The 17179-nt window shown below is 45.5% G+C and overlaps 1 protein-coding gene across 3 annotated transcripts in view; it reads left to right on the forward strand.

Moving 5' to 3' along the window:
• The window catches only part of RNASEH2A (ribonuclease H2 subunit A), a 34238-nt gene extending 19519 nt beyond the window's left edge, over window positions 1-14719 (forward strand). Inside the window, exons 5-8 of one of the 3 annotated variants that reach the window (XM_073587420.1) lie at window positions 9401-9538; window positions 10189-10276; window positions 12209-12332; window positions 14099-14719. In XM_073587420.1, the coding sequence (XP_073443521.1) occupies window positions 9401-9538; window positions 10189-10276; window positions 12209-12332; window positions 14099-14237 (489 nt within the window). In that variant the 3' untranslated portion in view covers window positions 14238-14719. Of the gene's footprint in view, window positions 1-9400; window positions 9539-10188; window positions 10277-12188; window positions 12333-14098 lie in introns of all 3 variants that reach the window. The other 2 variants (XM_073587422.1, XM_073587421.1) reach the window with 2 other exon arrangements.
• Window positions 14720-17179: the final 2460 nt, after the last annotated feature.

Genomic DNA, 17179 nt, shown 5'->3' on the forward strand with positions numbered 1-17179 from the left:
CAGAAGAAGCCGTCCCCGGCGAAAGTTACAGACTTCTTCTCCAGCACGGGGCGAGGGAAAATGGCGGCAGCATCCTCCTCCACAGCTTCCTCACGCTCATCCATGAGGAGATCCACAGCAGGCCCAGACTTGGACACAGACGCTGCAGATATACCGCTTACCAAAGGTACAATGCAGAAACTGCTCAGTGCCCTCCGCTCATCACTGCAGCAGGATTGGAAAGATATGGTGGCTGAGCTGAGGGGAGATATCACTGCCATAGGCAGCCGTACAGCACATATTGAATCTAAAATGGGGGAGCTGACAAAGTCACACAATAGCCTCATTGATGCCAATGCAGCACTGGAGGAACAAGTGCAAAAGCTCCATACCAAGGTCTTGGATTTAGAGGACAGGTCCCGCCGAAATAATATAAGAATCAGAGGAATTCCAGAGGCCATAACAGACAAGGGGCTGCAGAGTTTTCTGGGCTCCTTGCTGCAGGAGCTGCTCCCAGACCTGACTGCAACTGATTTCCTGGTGGACAGAATACACAGAGTCCCTAAGCCTAAATCCCTCAGTGCTGATGTCCCTCGGGACACTTTAGCTCGCCTGCACTTTTACAAGACCAAAGAAGCCCTGCTGCAAGCCCTGAGAAAGAGACCCCCTCTGTCTGAGCAATTCCGGCACCTGTCCATTTTTCCAGATCTGTCTGCAGGAACCCTGGCAAAAAGGAGGGAATTTGCTCCTTATACCAAAGTTCTCAGGGATGAAGCTATATCCTATAGATGGGGTTTCCCTGTAAAGATCCTGCTTTTCCGAGCAGGAAATACCAACGCCTGCCATTCCCCACAGCAGTTGGCAAAGCTCCTGTCCTCATGGAACTTGGCAAATCTCCCGGCCAGATCTCCAAGAGCTACAGGATCATCCCAACAGGATAAAGTGAATGAAGATTGGTCCGTCGTGTGAGTTATGTGATATGTTTGAGTCGCGGCTGAGACTTAGTTGCTACTTTTAAGGTCCGCTGGTTCTGTTCAACCAGGACCCTGAACCCCCATGGCGGTAAATTTCCACCATACCGCAGGCCCCTTTTTTGGGCTTTTTTCTTTGTGGACTGATGCTCCCTACATCAGTAATGTTAGTGATGTCAATATTGTTAGTGTTATCTCTTTCCTGCCTAACCTTCCTTTTCCCCCTGCAGCTCTAGGCAAGAGACTTTTTTTTTCCATGTACAATGGTACTGAACTGTATGTCTATAAATGTTAGGGGTCTGAACTCGCCAGCCAAGAGATCCATGTTTTGGCGGGAAGTGGTTAAATCCAAATGTGATGTAATATGTGGTCAGGAGTCTCATCTCCTCCAAGGGGACTCGCACAGGTTAAATAATGCTAAATTTCCTTTCATACTGCTGGCTTGTGGAAAAAAAAAAGGCTGGAGTATTCATTTGTGTAAAAAATACTGTTGCGTTCACACTACATTCACAACATTTAGACCCTGACGGTAGATACGCCATTATTAATTGCTCCATAAATGGATCTAAGTATACTATTGCAACCGTTTACGCCCCAAACTCTGGTCAGATCAGCTTTTTGCGGAGGTTTCTTTCCAAGCTTTCATCCGTTAAAGAGGGTAAGCAAATAATCTGCGGGGATTTTAACATGGTAATGTCCAGCACTCTGGATTGCTCCAATACTGCTGTAAAGAGGAAGGAGATGAGCACAATAATTTCAGAAAGGCATCTCCATGATATATGGAGATACCAACATGCAAATGAGAGGGACTACACATTCTTCTCGCCTCGGTTCACCTCTTACAGCAGATTGGACTACTTTCTGGTTGATAGCTCACTTATTATGGATTGCTCAGATTCAAAAATTGGACTTATAGCTTGGTCGGACCACGCCCCCATATACCTGACAGTTCAGGAGCAAAACCGCGCAACTGTTTTTACCCGGTGGCGCATGAATGACTCCCTCCTAGCCTGTAGACAAATCTCTGAGGAGTTGCAGGCCGACCTCGCAGAGTTTTTTAACTTTAATGATAACAAGGAGGTGACAGAGGAAACGCTTTGGTCTGCACACAAGGCCTATATTAGGGGGTCATTCATCAAAATTGCCACTAGGGAGAAAAGGAGGCGTCAGGCAACTTACAAAGCTCTACTGTCCCACATAGTACTTTTGGAAGCCCACAATAAATCTGCCCCAAACTTGTCGACATCTGACAAACTCGGGAAACTAAGAACACAGCTCCGCCAGGTGTTGATGGCAGACTATGAGAAAAACTTAAGATCCCTCAAACAGCGGTACTATGTGATGGGTGACAGGGCGGGTGCCTTACTAGCCAGGAGGGTTAAAAAACGAGAAATGCAAAATAAAATTGAATACCTCGTGACGGGTTCTAATGCCACAATACGCAACCCAACGGAAATAGCCAACGCATTCGCTGACTTTTACCAGTCTCTCTACAACCTTAAAAATGACCCCACTGCCCCAAAGCCTACCCAAATGGCAATTAATTCCTTCTTAAACAATATTAATCTTCCTCGGTTATCTGCAGTACAGCTGGAGCAACTAAATTCCCCTTTTTCTCTGGAAGAGGTTCGCCAGGCGGTGACCACAGCCAAAAGAAATTCAGCTCCAGGCCCAGACGGCCTCACTAACTCCTATTATAGGCAATTCACTGAAACCCTGTCTCCTTTCCTCCTGAGACTTTTCTCCTCTTGGCGAGCCACAGCAGATATTTCACCAAATAATCTAGAGGCCATTATAACTACCCTGCCAAAACCAGGAAAACCCCCTATTTCACCGGGAAACTTCAGGCCAATATCCCTCCTAAACTGCGACTTAAAATTGTACGCCAAAATAATCTCAGCTAGAATACATAAAGTTCTTCCATCACTGATTTCCCCGGATCAAGTGGGGTTTGTGGTGGGGAGGCAGGCGAAAGATGGGACGAGATGTATGCTGGATCTGATTGCGGTGGCTGAGGGGAGGAAAATCCCCAGTGTATTCCTGTCCCTGGACGCGGAGAAGGCGTTCGACAGGGTGCACTGGGGATATCTGAAATCTGTTCTGGCCAAGTTTGGTTTCAAAGGCCCCATACTTAATGCCATAATGGCGCTGTACTCTAACCCTAACGCCAAAGTTCTGGCATCCGGATTTATATCTCGGAGTTTTGAATTAACCAATGGGACACGCCAGGGGTGTCCGCTCTCCCCTATCATCTATGCCCTTGCTATAGAGCCTCTGGCGCAGACTATCCGTGAATGCCCTCGGATCTCGGGGATTCGAGTGGGGAGTATAAATCATGTGGTCAGTCTATATGCAGATGACGTGATTTTATCTTGCACTAATGTAGAGGTGTCCCTACAACACGTAATGGAGATCCTGTCCTCCTTCGCTCAAGTCTCGTATTACAAGCTTAATATTACCAAGTCCTTAATTTTTCCGCTCTTCTTGCCAGCCTCTACCAGAGCCACTCTTTCTCATCTTTACCCTTTCAAATGGGAAGACGAGGGAATCCCCTACCTGGGTATTATACTGGCCCCGCTACACTCCGTGATCCGGAAAAATCTGCTGACCCTGCACACCTCATTGGATAAAGAACTTACTCGCCTTTCTCTTCTCCCGCTCTCTTGGGTGGCGAGAATGCAGACTTTTAAAATGATCTGTCTCCCAAAAATTATCTACTTACTTCGGTGCCTGCCCCTAACAATTCCGCAACGGTATCTCACCAAAATTCATTCGCTAATGAGTAAATTTATATGGGCTGGGAAAAAAACCTAGAATAGCCCTGAGATGTATGCATGCCCCGTTCAGTGGTGGAGGAATGGGTATTCCTAATATTCTAACATATCACAGAGCTGCTATCCTGGAACCGGCTCGAGATTGGTGGAAGAATGATTCAGACTGGAGATGGTTACAGATTGAGTACACCTGGGCACAGGCCCACTCCCCTAAACAATTCATAGACTCCCTGCTCCTAACCCCTTCGCCCCCCGGCGATCTTCTACCCACCACAGCAGCTCTAAAGAAAGCTTGGTCCTTATGGAGCAAGCCAGTGTCACAGGCTCTAGGTCCCAGCCTTCCCCTTAGATCGCTGGAAGCCTTCATTCCGAATTTGAATCTTGCCGCCTGGACACGTGGAGGTCCAATTACCCTAGCAGATCTCTATAGAGAAGGCGTCCTACTCCCGTACTCAGAAATGTGTGTTAAATTTAACCTCCCCCGGCACAGTTTATTCCAGTTTTTTCAAATACGTCACTTCCTTCAGTCCGCTCCTCACCTACCGGTTCCCACAACAGCCGACCACGCTGCAATTAAAAAATTCTTTCAAAATAGCAAAATCAAAGGCCTTTCATACATCCATAACCTGCTAAACTCCCCGGAACCGGACAAACAATTGCCGTATATGCTCAAATGGGAAAAAGATCTAGCCTCTCAGCTTCCGTCGCAAGAATGGTTCGCGGCCTCAAAATGTATCCACAAATTCTCTTCATGTCTCAATCACATAGAGCAATTAAAAAAGGTTCATCTGCGGTGGTACAACTCCCCTACTAAACTGGCTTCTTTTTCCCCACATATGTCACCTTTGTGCTGGAGGGGATGCAACCACAGGGGCAACTTGTGTCATATGTGGTGGTTTTGCCCTAAGTTATCTAACTTCTGGCAGGAGGTGTTCAATCTAATCCATGAGGTTACTAGTCTCCGTCTTTCCCCAAACCCAACCTTAGCGGTGCTACACATTGGCCTAGATGGGATCCCGGATCTTTTAAAAAATATCATTTCTCACATTCTCATAGCCGGCAGGTACTGTGTGGCATACAAGTGGAGGTCGGTGAGCCCCCCTACAAAAACAGAACTAATTGAGAGGACCAACCTACACTGGCTATACGAAACCAACTTGACCCCCAATCTAGAGAAGAGAACGGTGAGACTTAAACAATGGCATCCGTGGGCCACTTCCCTTTATGCAACGGCCCTCCCCCAGATACAGACACCTATACCATAAATAAATTGATTGTGCCTAAGAATGCCATGCATGTAGAGCTGCTTCCCCTTCCCCCTCCCCCCTCTCCCCGCTTCTATGTTCAAGTTGTTGTTGGAAGGGGTATTTAATGTCCCAGATTGATATTCTAATAATGGCTCGAGGTTATTCCACCTCTTGCTACTCATTGCTCCTGTTCTTGATGTTTTTGTATGAGAAGTTTGTATTTTTTCTGAGAACTCAATAAAAACCTTTATGATAAAAAAAAAAAAAAAAAAAATTTCCATCGGGGTCAGGAGATTATCATCCCATCCTTTTGCGACAATCCAAAAAATTCAGGGGAGGAAAAATTCCATAGTTTGGACGTCAAGAGAGCCCTGCTAGAATACATGTGTCACAAGCCAGTGGAGGAGGTCCCAGTCCCTATTCGTAGCTTTTCAGGGTGCCAGGAAAGGCTATGGGGTTTCAAAAGGGACTATTGCTAGATGGATTAGGGAAGCCATTAGTGTAGCCTACTCAGCTAGTGGTGTTCTGATTCCTGACTGCACTAAGGCTCATTCCACCAGAGCCGTGGCGACCTCCTGGGCTGAAAAGACAGAGGTATCGATTGATCAAATCTGTAAGGCCGCTACCTGGGCCTCACCTTCAACCATCTTTAAGCATTATAGATTAAATCTATCTTCCTCTGCTGACTTAACCTTTTGTAGAAGGGTGCTGCAAGCGGTGGTCCCTCCCTAAGGTGTTTCGAAGTCTCCAAAAATCTCAGGTGTGCTGTCATGAGTGAACAGAAAACCACCATGGTTACTTACCGGTAGCCGGTTTTTCCGGAACCCATGACAGCACCCGTATATTCTCCTCCCCCCCCCCCCCCCTCCCCTTTTTCACCGTATGGGTGTGCACAGTTAGTAGGGTGCTTTTGTGTGATGTGGTGTTGGATTAACGTACTAACCGGGAAGTCCTCTCAATGCTCTGTAACCCAACTGAAGCGGGGGAGGAGTGCAGCCCCTTATATCTCAGTAGGTTCCTGTCCTGGCGGGGCGGGTCCCTCTCTCTGGTGTGCTGTCATGGGTTCCGGAAAAACTGGCTACCGGTAAGTAACCATGGTGGTTTTTTTCACTGCTCTGCTTTATAAACTTCTGTGAAGCACTTGGGGGTTCAAAGTGCTCACCACACATCTAGATAAGTTCCTTTGGGCATCTAATTTCCAAAATGGGGTCACTTATGGGGGAGCTCCAATGTTTAGGCACACAGGGGCTCTCCATACGCGACATGGTGTCCGCTAACGATTGGAGCTAATTTTCCATTCAAAAAGTCAAATGGTGCTCCTTCCCTTCTGGGCCCTGCCATGTGCCCAAACAGTGGTTTATGACCACATATGAGGTATCGGTGTACTCAGGAGAAATTGCCCCACAAATTTTAGTATCCATTTTATCCTGTTGCCTGTGTGAAAATGAAAGAATTGATGATAAAAGAAAATTTTTGTTGGAAAAACTAAAATGTTCATTTTTTCCTTCCACGTTGCTTTAGTTCCTGTGAAACACCTGAAGAGTTAATAATCTTCTTGAATGTAGTTTTGAGTAGCTTGATGGGTGCAGTTTTTAGACTAGTGTCACTTTTGGGTATATTCTGCCACATAGACCCCTCAAAGTGACTTCAAATGTGATGTGGTCTCTAAAAAAAAAAAAAAAAAAAAAGGTTTTGTTGTAAAAATGAGAAATCACTGGTCAACTTTTAACCCTTAACTTCCCAACGAAAAAAATGTTTCCAAAATTGTGCTGATGTAAAGTAGACATGTGGGAAATGTTATTTATTAACTAGTTTGTGTCACATAACTCTCTGGTTTAACAGAATAAAAATTCAAAATTTGAAAATTGCGAAATTTTCAAAGTTTTCGCCAAATTTCCGTTTTTTTCCGCAAAAATTATCGACCTAAATTTACCACTAATATGAAGCCCAATATGTCACGAAAAAACTCAATCGCTGGGATCTGAAGCGTTCCTGAGTTATTACCTCATAACGGGACACTGGTCAGAATTGCAAAAAAAATGGCCAGGTCATTAAGGTCAAAATAGGCTTGGTCATGAAGGGATTAATGGTGGGTTGTGGTGATTCTCCATTCTCCTCAGCTTGCTGCATAGTTGTCCCCGTGCTTGTGAGATGCTGCAGGCTCTGCTGGGAGCAGTTGTTCCTCTTCCTCCTCTGAAAGTTCATCATTATCAGGGTTACTTAGCAAGCTGGCAGCATATTAGCAGCCTCATTCTCCAAGCGAGCAAATTGTCCAATTTACCAGCCACTTCAAGCCTCTTTGCAAGGGCTGCATTAGCTTGTACAGCCCCTGCCTTGGCATCGGCGCCATCTTGATTCTGAGTGCTTACCATGGCCCCAGGACCCTTCTGCCTGCCAGCACACTCAGATGATTGATCCTTAGGGTACCGTTACACCTAGCGATGCACCAGCGATCCCGACCAGCGATATGAAGCGGTCAGGATCGCTGGTGCATCGCTAAGTGGTCGCTAGTGAGCTGCCAAACAGGCAGATCTCACCAGCGACATCGCTGGGGACGGGGGTTGCTACTTACCTGTCAGACGAGGCGATCCTGCGTCCTCCCGCCCGACTCCACGCTCGTCGCTCTTAGGCGCCACCGGAAGCCCAGCAGAAAGTGGCCGACGAGGGATGGGCCAGGAGCTTCTCGCTCGATCAGCGATAACCAGCGGGGGAGCCGGTCGGAGGTAAGTATCACATGCAGCGATATCGCTAGCAATATCGCTATAACGTAACAAAATCGGTGACTTTACAGCGATATTGCTAGCGATATCGCAGTGTGTAACGGGGGCTTTAGATAAGCGTTTCACAGCAGAGATCCGGATAAAAGCTATAAATCTCGGCAGGAGTTCTCTGGGCTGCCGGAGAGTTATGTTCTTGAACAGAGTAGCTGTATTATAGTAGTTATATTCTTGTACATAGGGAGCAGTATTATAGTAGTTATATTCTTGTACATAGGGGCAGTATTATAGTAGTTATATTCTTGTACATAGGGAGCAGTATTATAGTAGTTATATTCTTGTACATAGGGAGCAGTATTATAGTAGTTATATTCTTGTACATAGGGGCAGTATTATAGTAGTTATATTCTTGTACATAGGGAGCAGTATTATAGTAGTTATATTCTTGTACATAGGGAGCAGTATTATAGTAGTTATATTCTTGTACATAGGGGCAGTATTATAGTAGTTATATTCTTGTACATAGGGGCAGTATTATAGTAGTTATATTCTTGTACATAGGGAGCAGTATTATAGTAGTTATATTCTTGTACATAGGGGCAGTATTATAGTAGTTATATTCTTGTACATAGGGAGCAGTATTATAGTAGTTATATTCTTGTACATAGGGAGCAGTATTATAGTAGTTATATTCTTGTACATAGGGGCAGTATTATAGTAGTTATATTCTTGTACATAGGGAGCAGTATTATAGTAGTTATATTCTTGTACATAGGAGCAGTATTATAGTAGTTATATTCTTGTACATAGGGAGCAGTATTATAGTAGTTATATTCTTGTACATAGGGGGCAGTATTATAGTAGTTATATTCTTGTACATAGGGGGCAGTATTATAGTAGTTATATTCTTGTACATAGGGGGCAGTATTATAGTAGTTATATTCTTGTACATAGGGGGCAGTATTATAGTAGTTATATTCTTGTACATAGGGGGCAGTATTATAGTAGTTATATTCTTGTACATAGGGGGCAGTATTATAGTAGTTATATTCTTGTACATAGGGGGCAGTATTATAGTAGTTATATTCTTGTACATGGGGGGCAGTATTATAGTAGTTATATTCTTGTACATAGGGGCAGTATTATAGCAGTTATATTCTTGTACATAGGGGCAGTATTATAGTAGTTATATTCTTGTATATAGGTGGCAGTATTATAGTAGTTATATTCTTGTATATAGGTGGCAGTATTATAGTAGTTATATTCTTGTACATAGTGGCAGTGTTATAGTAGTTATATTCTTGTACATAGGAGCAGTATTATAGTAGTTATATTCTTGTACATAGGAGCAGTATTATAGTAGTTATATTCTTGTACATAGGGGGCAGTATTATAGTAGTTATATTCTTGTACATAGGGGGCAGTATTATAGTAGTTATATTCTTGTACATAGGGGGCAGTATTATAGTAGTTATATTCTTGTACATAGGGGGCAGTATTATAATAGTTATATTCTTGTACATAGGGGGCAGTATTATAATAGTTATATTCTTGTATATAGGGGCAGTATTATAGTAGTTACATTCTTGTACACAGGGGCAGTATTATAGTAGTTATATTCTTGTACATAGGGGGGCAGTATTCTAGTAGTCGTATTCCTCTCTCCTACTTTGTGGTTCTGACTTATGAAGCCGGTGTGCTGCCTCCTACAGGTATTTGTGGATACTGTGGGTCCTGCTGATAAATACCAAGAAAAGCTGAAAAAACTATTCCCTGGAGTGGAAGTGACTGTGAAACCAAAAGCTGATTCTTTGTTTCCTGTGGTCAGTGCAGCGAGTATCTGTGCGAAGGTAAGCAACACTGTCACGTCATGGGGGGAGCCTTCATCATAAATGTAAGTAGATGATTGTCTGTTCCTGTGATGGGAGAATTACTTGAGGCTGTGGTCAGGGTTTTTTCGTCTCAATTTCTGGGGTTGATCAATAACGTGTGTTCAGTTGCCTTGCAGTTAAGGTGGTGTTCACTAAAGAAATCTGGTAAATTTAGCCATTAGATCTCAGTAATCTGCACTTCTTGTACTGCCCCATAGGGGGAGACATTGCCTCTGTTATCTTGCTCATATGGGATTAGTCAGTAGCCTACATAATAAGGTAATGCCATCCCCGGGGCGGCTGGCTGACTGCTGCCTCGATCATAGACGTAGAGCAGCACACACCGGATTAAAATTGCCGATCTACGTCCCAGCCTAAATCCATAATTTTTCTGGCCATGCTTCCAAAACATTCTGGTGTTCACTTTAAAGGGGTTGTTTCATGCAGGCAATCCCTTTTACAGCCTGATGATCGGTGGCCGTGCTGTGATCTGCCAGTTGATATTGTATTGCATGCCTGTACCCTTATACAGTATGGGGTCTCCTCCGTGACCTGTGCCCCTCTCTGCTACTAACAGGAGAATAATTAGAGATAAACTTAAGTTTCCTTTCATGTTCCCTATTTTCCAGGTTGCCAGAGACAGAGTGGTGAAGGGCTGGAAGTTCCTGGAGGATTTGGGTGAAATTGATGTTGATTACGGCTCTGGATACCCCAACGGTCAGTTACCTGGAGTGATAAATCTTCTTTACTGTTCAAGGCCAGAGAGTTTATCTCTGCATAGGGAACATGGAGTAAGGAGCTTATCCTGGGTAACTCACTAGAAGAGTCACCAGCGCTGGATGGAAGCCTTCAGTAGTTTTATCCTATGGGGAGGCTGCTGGTTCCCCCCCCCCCCCACACACCACGAGACCTGGGGGGCACGATAGAGGGTAAAATAGGCTTTGTGCTGTCATGAATGCTCCTTGTAGCCATTTTTTTTACCAATAATCAAACCCCTTGATGTGATTAAAAGCAGCGAGTCAGCAGGTACATCGGCCCAAATCATGGCCATCATGAAGCATTGAGGGTGCTGTGACCTGTCCCTGACTGTTTCTCTCCACCCTACAGGGGAGTGGGCAGAGAAGCCGCTTGGGGTGGTCCTGCCTCTTGGACTAGTCACCTGCTCTCAAACTCTGCAGCATTGCGGGTATAAAGCATCAATGTGTGTGATTCATGCTACCTGTGATTCGGTCAGCGTAATGGCTGACATCCGGCCAATGCTGATAATAGCTGGGCAGTAGGGAGGCCGGGTATCGGACCCCCACCAATCTCATACACATCACCTACCCTGCGTACAGGTCATCATTGCTACTGCCCCAGAAAATAGGCAAATAGGCAGCCACTTGCTAAATTCTTGTCTAAATATGTGTAATAGGAAAGTAAAACAGCCATAAACTCCTTGGCGTATAAAGACATAATTGTTTATTCACGTCGGGGTTCACGCATGAAGCGGTCTCTAACTCCACACGTGGCAAAATTCTCAATTTTTACCCACTAAAATAATTTAAGTGTAGTGTCGTCGTAACCATACTGACCGAGAGAATGGTGTTTCTGAGTCATTTGTACTGCACAATGAACACCTTTTTTTTAAAAAAAAAAAAGATTGGTGGTATTACTTGTTTTTTCACCACACTTGGAATTTTTCTCATTTTTCAGTACGTTTTGTAGTAAAGTGAATGGTGTCATTCAAGACTACAACTCGTTCCTGGAAAAATCAATCCATTTACATCTGGTTCAACTAAAAAAGAAGTAATAGTTCTTGGAAGAAGAGGACAAATAGCTGAAAAATCGCCGTATCGCTACTGGGGATGAAGGACCCCACTACATAGCAATAGTCAGGTCCGAGCTTCCATGTTGTGGGATTTGGGCTATGCTGAGCAGACGCCCACTTAATGGTGACACCGGGAATCTTGTGCGTCTAACTGTAGTCCCACCCTGGCATCATTAGCACAGGGACGGAGGGTGAACCTCGGTGAGCAGTGCCAGCTCAGCGCTGTTCCTATATTATTGTTTCTTTTTTGTTTTATCTTTCTGGACGGTTACATGATTCGTCAGCACATTCTTATCTGTTATCAGAGGCACTGACCCCGCAGTGTTACATTTGTGTTGTCGGGGTCCTCCCTCTTGTTGGTGTTGAGAAAAGCACATTTGGTAATGTGACGATCACCTGCTATAGATCCTTGTCTTGTTCATTGCTATTATACATGGGATGCGGCTGGTATCGTACAGGAACATGACACTCATCATTAAAGGGGTATTCCCATCTCAGACATTTATGGCAGACTTACAGGCTCCTAGAGATGGTCACAAAGATTTGAGACCCTGGGACTCCTCAATTGCTTTATTTTTGGAACTCCCATAGAAGTGGACGGAGAAAGCGTTGCATTCTCGATCTCTCCTTTTTCCTGCTCTCGGGACAGATACGTGTCCCATCTCTACGGACCCTATCCTGATATTTATATCGTAGCCTATCTCAGATGGAAACACCCCTTTAAGGTAATGGCTTTGTGGCAGCAAATCTCTGCATTATTGTAACCTCAGTGTTTTCTCTACAAGGAGGTAATTCGCATCTTTAACTTTACGCTTCTAGAATGTGTTCTCTTCTCCCAGATCCAAAGACTAAGGAGTGGCTGGCGAAACACCTGGACCCCGTGTTTGGATATCCTCAGTTTGTTCGCTTCAGCTGGAGCACGGCGCAGTCTATTCTAGAAAACAAAGCTGCTCCAGTGCTATGGTGAGTGGAGGAAGGAGGCAATGATGTAGGGAGCATGTGGTAAGACCTGGGTGCAGGTTTAGTAAGTATGGTGGAAGGGCATGGGCATGGTTAGGGTGTGGGGAGAGTGCATGCTGGCAAGTAAAACGAAGATGTGATGGGCATGAGATTGGAGCAAAAGAAAAGCGTGTCCAGGTGGAGAGAGAAAGGAAGTGGTCTAATGGGCATGAGTGAGCAGGTGAACGGTGCTGGTGTTTTGGGCCTGAGTGAGCAGGTGTTGGTCACTGTACCAGCACCACTCCCATGAGGATATGAGTGAGCAGGTGGAGAATGGAGGTTGTTGGTGTGGTGGGCATGAGCGAGCAGGTGGGGAGAGTAGGGTGCTAGTGTGGTGGCTGTGGCTAGAGTGGGGTGCCGGTGTGGTGCGCATGGGCAAGCAGGTGGCGCAAGTAAGGGTGCTGGTGTTGTCATGAGCGAGCAGGTGGCGAGAGGAAGGCTGCTGGTGTATTGGGTAGGAGCGAGCAATTGTGGGGTGCTGGTGTAGTGACCTTGAGCGTATGAGCGAGCAGGTGGAGAAAGGAGAGGGTGTTGATGTGGTGGGCATGGGTAAGAAGTTGGAGGAGGATGCTGATGTGATGGGCATGAGCGAGCAGGTGGCAAGAGGCAGGGTGCTAGTTTGGTGTACATGAGCAAGCAGGTGTGGAGAGGGCTGCTGGACATAAGCAAGCAGGTGACGAGAGAGCATGGTGCTGGTGTGGTGGTCATGAGGAAGCAGGTGGAGAGGAGGTGGTTGGTGTGGCGGCAGTGAGAGGAGGGTGCTGGTGTGTTGTGCAAGGCTTGGTAAGTGTGAAGGGTATGGATAGATTGCGCTGATGATCCTCCGTACAGGTAGGCGTAATAGACCAGGTGGAGGATGAGGGACCTTCTGCCTCCTACTTGAACCGTGTACTTGGCTTCAGTGTATACTTTATTCTGTAGATCTTTATCAGTTGCCAGATTTCCCCTCGTCCTCCTCTTATTTGCTGATTTAGTAGAAGCCTCTGTTTACAAGGCAGTGTGAATATTTTTCCTTGGTGACACCCTCCCTTCGTATTTGTGGCGGCCATGTCACTAGTCATATGGCTACAAAGTCAGCAGGGGGCAGCACTGGACATGAGGACTGTCACAGGACCAGCAGGGGGCAGCACGGGACGCGAGGACTGTCACGGGGGCAGCACGGGACGCGAGGACTGTCACGGGACCAGCAGGGAGCAGCACGGGACGCGAGGACTGTCACGGGACCAGCAGGGGGCAGCACGGGACGCGAGGACTGTCACGGGACCAGCAGGGGGCAGCACGGGACGCGAGGGCTGTCACGGGACCAGCAGGGGGCAGCACGGGACGCGAGGGCTGTCACGGGACCAGCAGGGGGCAGCACGGGACGCGAGGGCTGTCACGGGACCAGCAGGGGGCAGCACGGGACGCGAGGGCTGTCACGGGACCATCTGCTCCTCTCCCTTTTAACTGCGCACATGTGCTGTCACTGTGGGGCAGGAGTTTCCGGCTCAGCCAGCGATGGCCTTGTTGTTGGTAACATTTATGCTGATTAGCAGTGTCAGATTATGACTGACGGTGAAGAGACACTAGGTCAGACAGACCTTGTGTGCTAGTAAAGAGGATTTAGGTGGACATCTTGTTCTCCCCTCCTCCACGCTGTCCACACATCTAATTGCCTGTGAGACGAGAGCTGAACCTTTTCTCCATGTCTGTATATAGTATTTTCTAATGCGTCCTGTCTTTTTGTGTAGGGGTGACGATGAAGAGGATGCAGGTAAATCTTCCTCACACTCTCTCCTGTCCTTCTTTTCTGCATCAAAGGACTCGTCGAAGCCCCAAAGTCACCGGTTCTTCTTGGAGAGACAACTGGAGCCTCTGGCTGATTTATAGGAAACATTTACCTTCAGTAGTCCAGTTATTAGAGGGGGGGAAATCCGCTGGAAATGGCTTGGGGTGCTTTCCCATTGCGCTTTTCTCCACGTTTGTGGGTCCCGTTGGAGCTTACATCCAAACGTTCCCATAAAGCGGGGTTCGGACATATGCGCTGACGGTGCCATAGACTATAATGGTGCCGGCAGAGCGAATGTGTCCTCAGACATGCATCATTTCCGGGCGTATACGCCTACTGGGGCAGACATGCAGACCCCTCTTGGGCTTTTGGCTATAGTGCGGGTAGTACTCCCTCCATAGAGAATTTCGACAGCCCAGAAGCGACCGAGTCTGTGATGGTTGACTTTAAGGTGAAGATGAAACCATGTCGGAGAATGTGAGGCCGTCTGCTGTATATGGCGCGGACATTTCATACCTCTTGTATTTCGCTATTGACTGTTGCCAATTATGGATACATCTGAATAAACATGATATTTGTAGTCTGCATGTGTAACGTGGGTTTTATATCTAAACCTCAGAATGCAGAGATCACTTCGAGCATCGGTTTCTGCATCCGGACAGTTGTCAGAAACCCCGTCATGGCTAAGAAAACCCATAACATGATCCTTGTACAGAGGCTGCATCTAAATTTAACCCCCTATTAACTGGGCATGAAAAAGCCTTAATGACAGCCAACGTCTATTAAGATTTTTGCTTCTCCCGATATTCAGCAACGATAATTTTCATAATTTTTTTTCCCTTCTATTTTAGCACTGATGTGGTCTCATTAACTCGCATATTGTAGGACTGACGAATTGTTACATTTTTAACTTTTTTTGTACGTTCAAATAGCATATAAATGAATACATTTCTTTACTATGTAATATTAAAAAAAATATATAATTTTTTGCATACCCTTCAAGAGATGATCAGTGCTCTCTCTAGGATAGATATACATACACAGTTGTGTGGAAGTGTTTGCCCCTTCCTGTTTTCCTATTTTGCATGTTTCTCACACGCAAGGCTTTGTGCACACGTTGCATTTTTTTTTTTTGGTGTTTTTCCGCTGCGAAAACGCAAAAAAACCCCGCATCCCATGCAATCCTATGGGATTCCGCAATGCTGTGCTAATGCTGCGGATTTTTGCGCTGCAGAATCGCATAGCGGAAAAATACACAGCATGCTCACTCTTTTTGCGGAATCGCAGCGATCCCGCAGCTATAGGAATGCATTGAAACGCTCACTTTACGCATGTGGCTATGCCCACCATGCGCAAAGTGAGCGTTCACGGATGGTACCCAGGGTCTGGTGGAGAGGAGACTGTCCTCCACGCCCTGGGTACCATATCCCTGTAAAAAAATAGAATAAGAATAAAAAAGAGAGATACTCACACTCCGGTGGCCCCGAAGTCCTTCCCGCCTCACCCCACGCTCCCGGCATCTTCCGGTCCCGGTGATGCTTTGCGCGAATCACCTGAGATGACGTTGCACTCAGGAGCGTGACGTCATCAGCGGTCATTCGCGCAAAGCATCACTGGGACCGGAAAATGCCAGGAGCGTGGGGAGAGGCGGGAAGGACTCTGGTGGCCGTCGGAAGGCGAGAACAAATTTTTTTTTTTTTTTTTTTTTTTTTTTTTTTTTTTTTTTACATCCCATCCTTTACTATTGATGCTGCATCAATAGTAAAAAGTTGGTCACACTTGTCAAGCACTATGCTTAACAAATGTGACCAACCTATCAATCACATTTCCAAGCGATGCTTGGAATGCGCAAGTATTCCGCAAGCGAAAAACGCTTGAAAAACCCTTGGTTTTTGCACGAATTCGCATGCGTTTTATCCGCGGCGGGAGTTGCTGAAATTTCCACAGCATTTCTGCATGTGTGCACATAGCCTAAATGTTTCAGATCACCAAACACATGTAAATATTAGACAAAAATAACACAAGTAATCACAAAATGCAGTTTATAAATGAAAATTCCACAGTGCGCTGTGTGCCGTACGGCCGTGAGGGGCATATTTGCGGCCGTGATAGAAGATCGAGCTTGCACGATCTTTTTCATGGTGTACGGACATGGCACCCATTGAAAATCACCGTCACTTCTGGTTTTGCGGAATGTTTTTTTTTTTTTTTTTTTTTCTCCAATACTATTTCCATAGTATTGTAAAAAAGAAAAACTGCAATCCGCAAGCTTTTTGAGGGCCGCAAAAAACGTGGTAAGTGTAAAAGTACCCTTAAAACATAAATTAACTTGTGGTTTATCACATCTTTGGGAATTGGAGTTCAAATTTCCTAGCCACACCCAGGCCTGATTATTGGCGTACATCACTTAAATAGGACCTGCCTGACAAAGGGATGTAGACCAAAAGACTAGTGATGGGAAATCTGGTTCATTTTGGTGATTAGTTCACCATGAACTAGTTCACTGAAAAGATTAGTTCAAAAGATTAGTTCATTTAGTTCAGTATCTCTCTGGATTCTGCTGAGAAGAGATTGATCAGTTCTAGTTCGTCACACAGAAGCTGTGGCTCCTAGGATGAGTTATAGTTTTGTTAAAATGATCAGAAAAAGTTAATACATCTGATCATTATATAACAAACTCTTGTTAAAGGGGTGCTCATTCTGGAGAAAAAAATTCAAAAGTTATTTATTCAAGTTAGTAACTTCCTTTTTTTTTCTTTTTTAAATCTTCAAGCCTCCCAGTCCTTCTCAGCTGCTGTATGTCCCACAGAATGTCAGGTTACAAGGAGCTCTGTGTCAGACTGGGAAGTTCACATGACTTCCGGCATACAGCAGCTAAGTACGGGAAGGCTTACTTTTTTTTTTTTTTTTTTTTTTAAATGTATAACTTTCATCATTCTCCAGTTGATTTGAAAACCTTTTCTTTCAGCCTATTGGCACCCTCTGATCAGATACTGGTGGCCTATTGGGTGCAGGCCATTAATATGCAGATTTCACATACCCC

The sequence above is a fragment of the Dendrobates tinctorius genome, unplaced genomic scaffold (assembly GCF_039654945.1).
Source record: "Dendrobates tinctorius isolate UK_male_01 unplaced genomic scaffold, ASM3965494v1 ptg000099l, whole genome shotgun sequence".
NCBI lineage: Eukaryota > Metazoa > Chordata > Amphibia > Anura > Dendrobatidae > Dendrobates > Dendrobates tinctorius.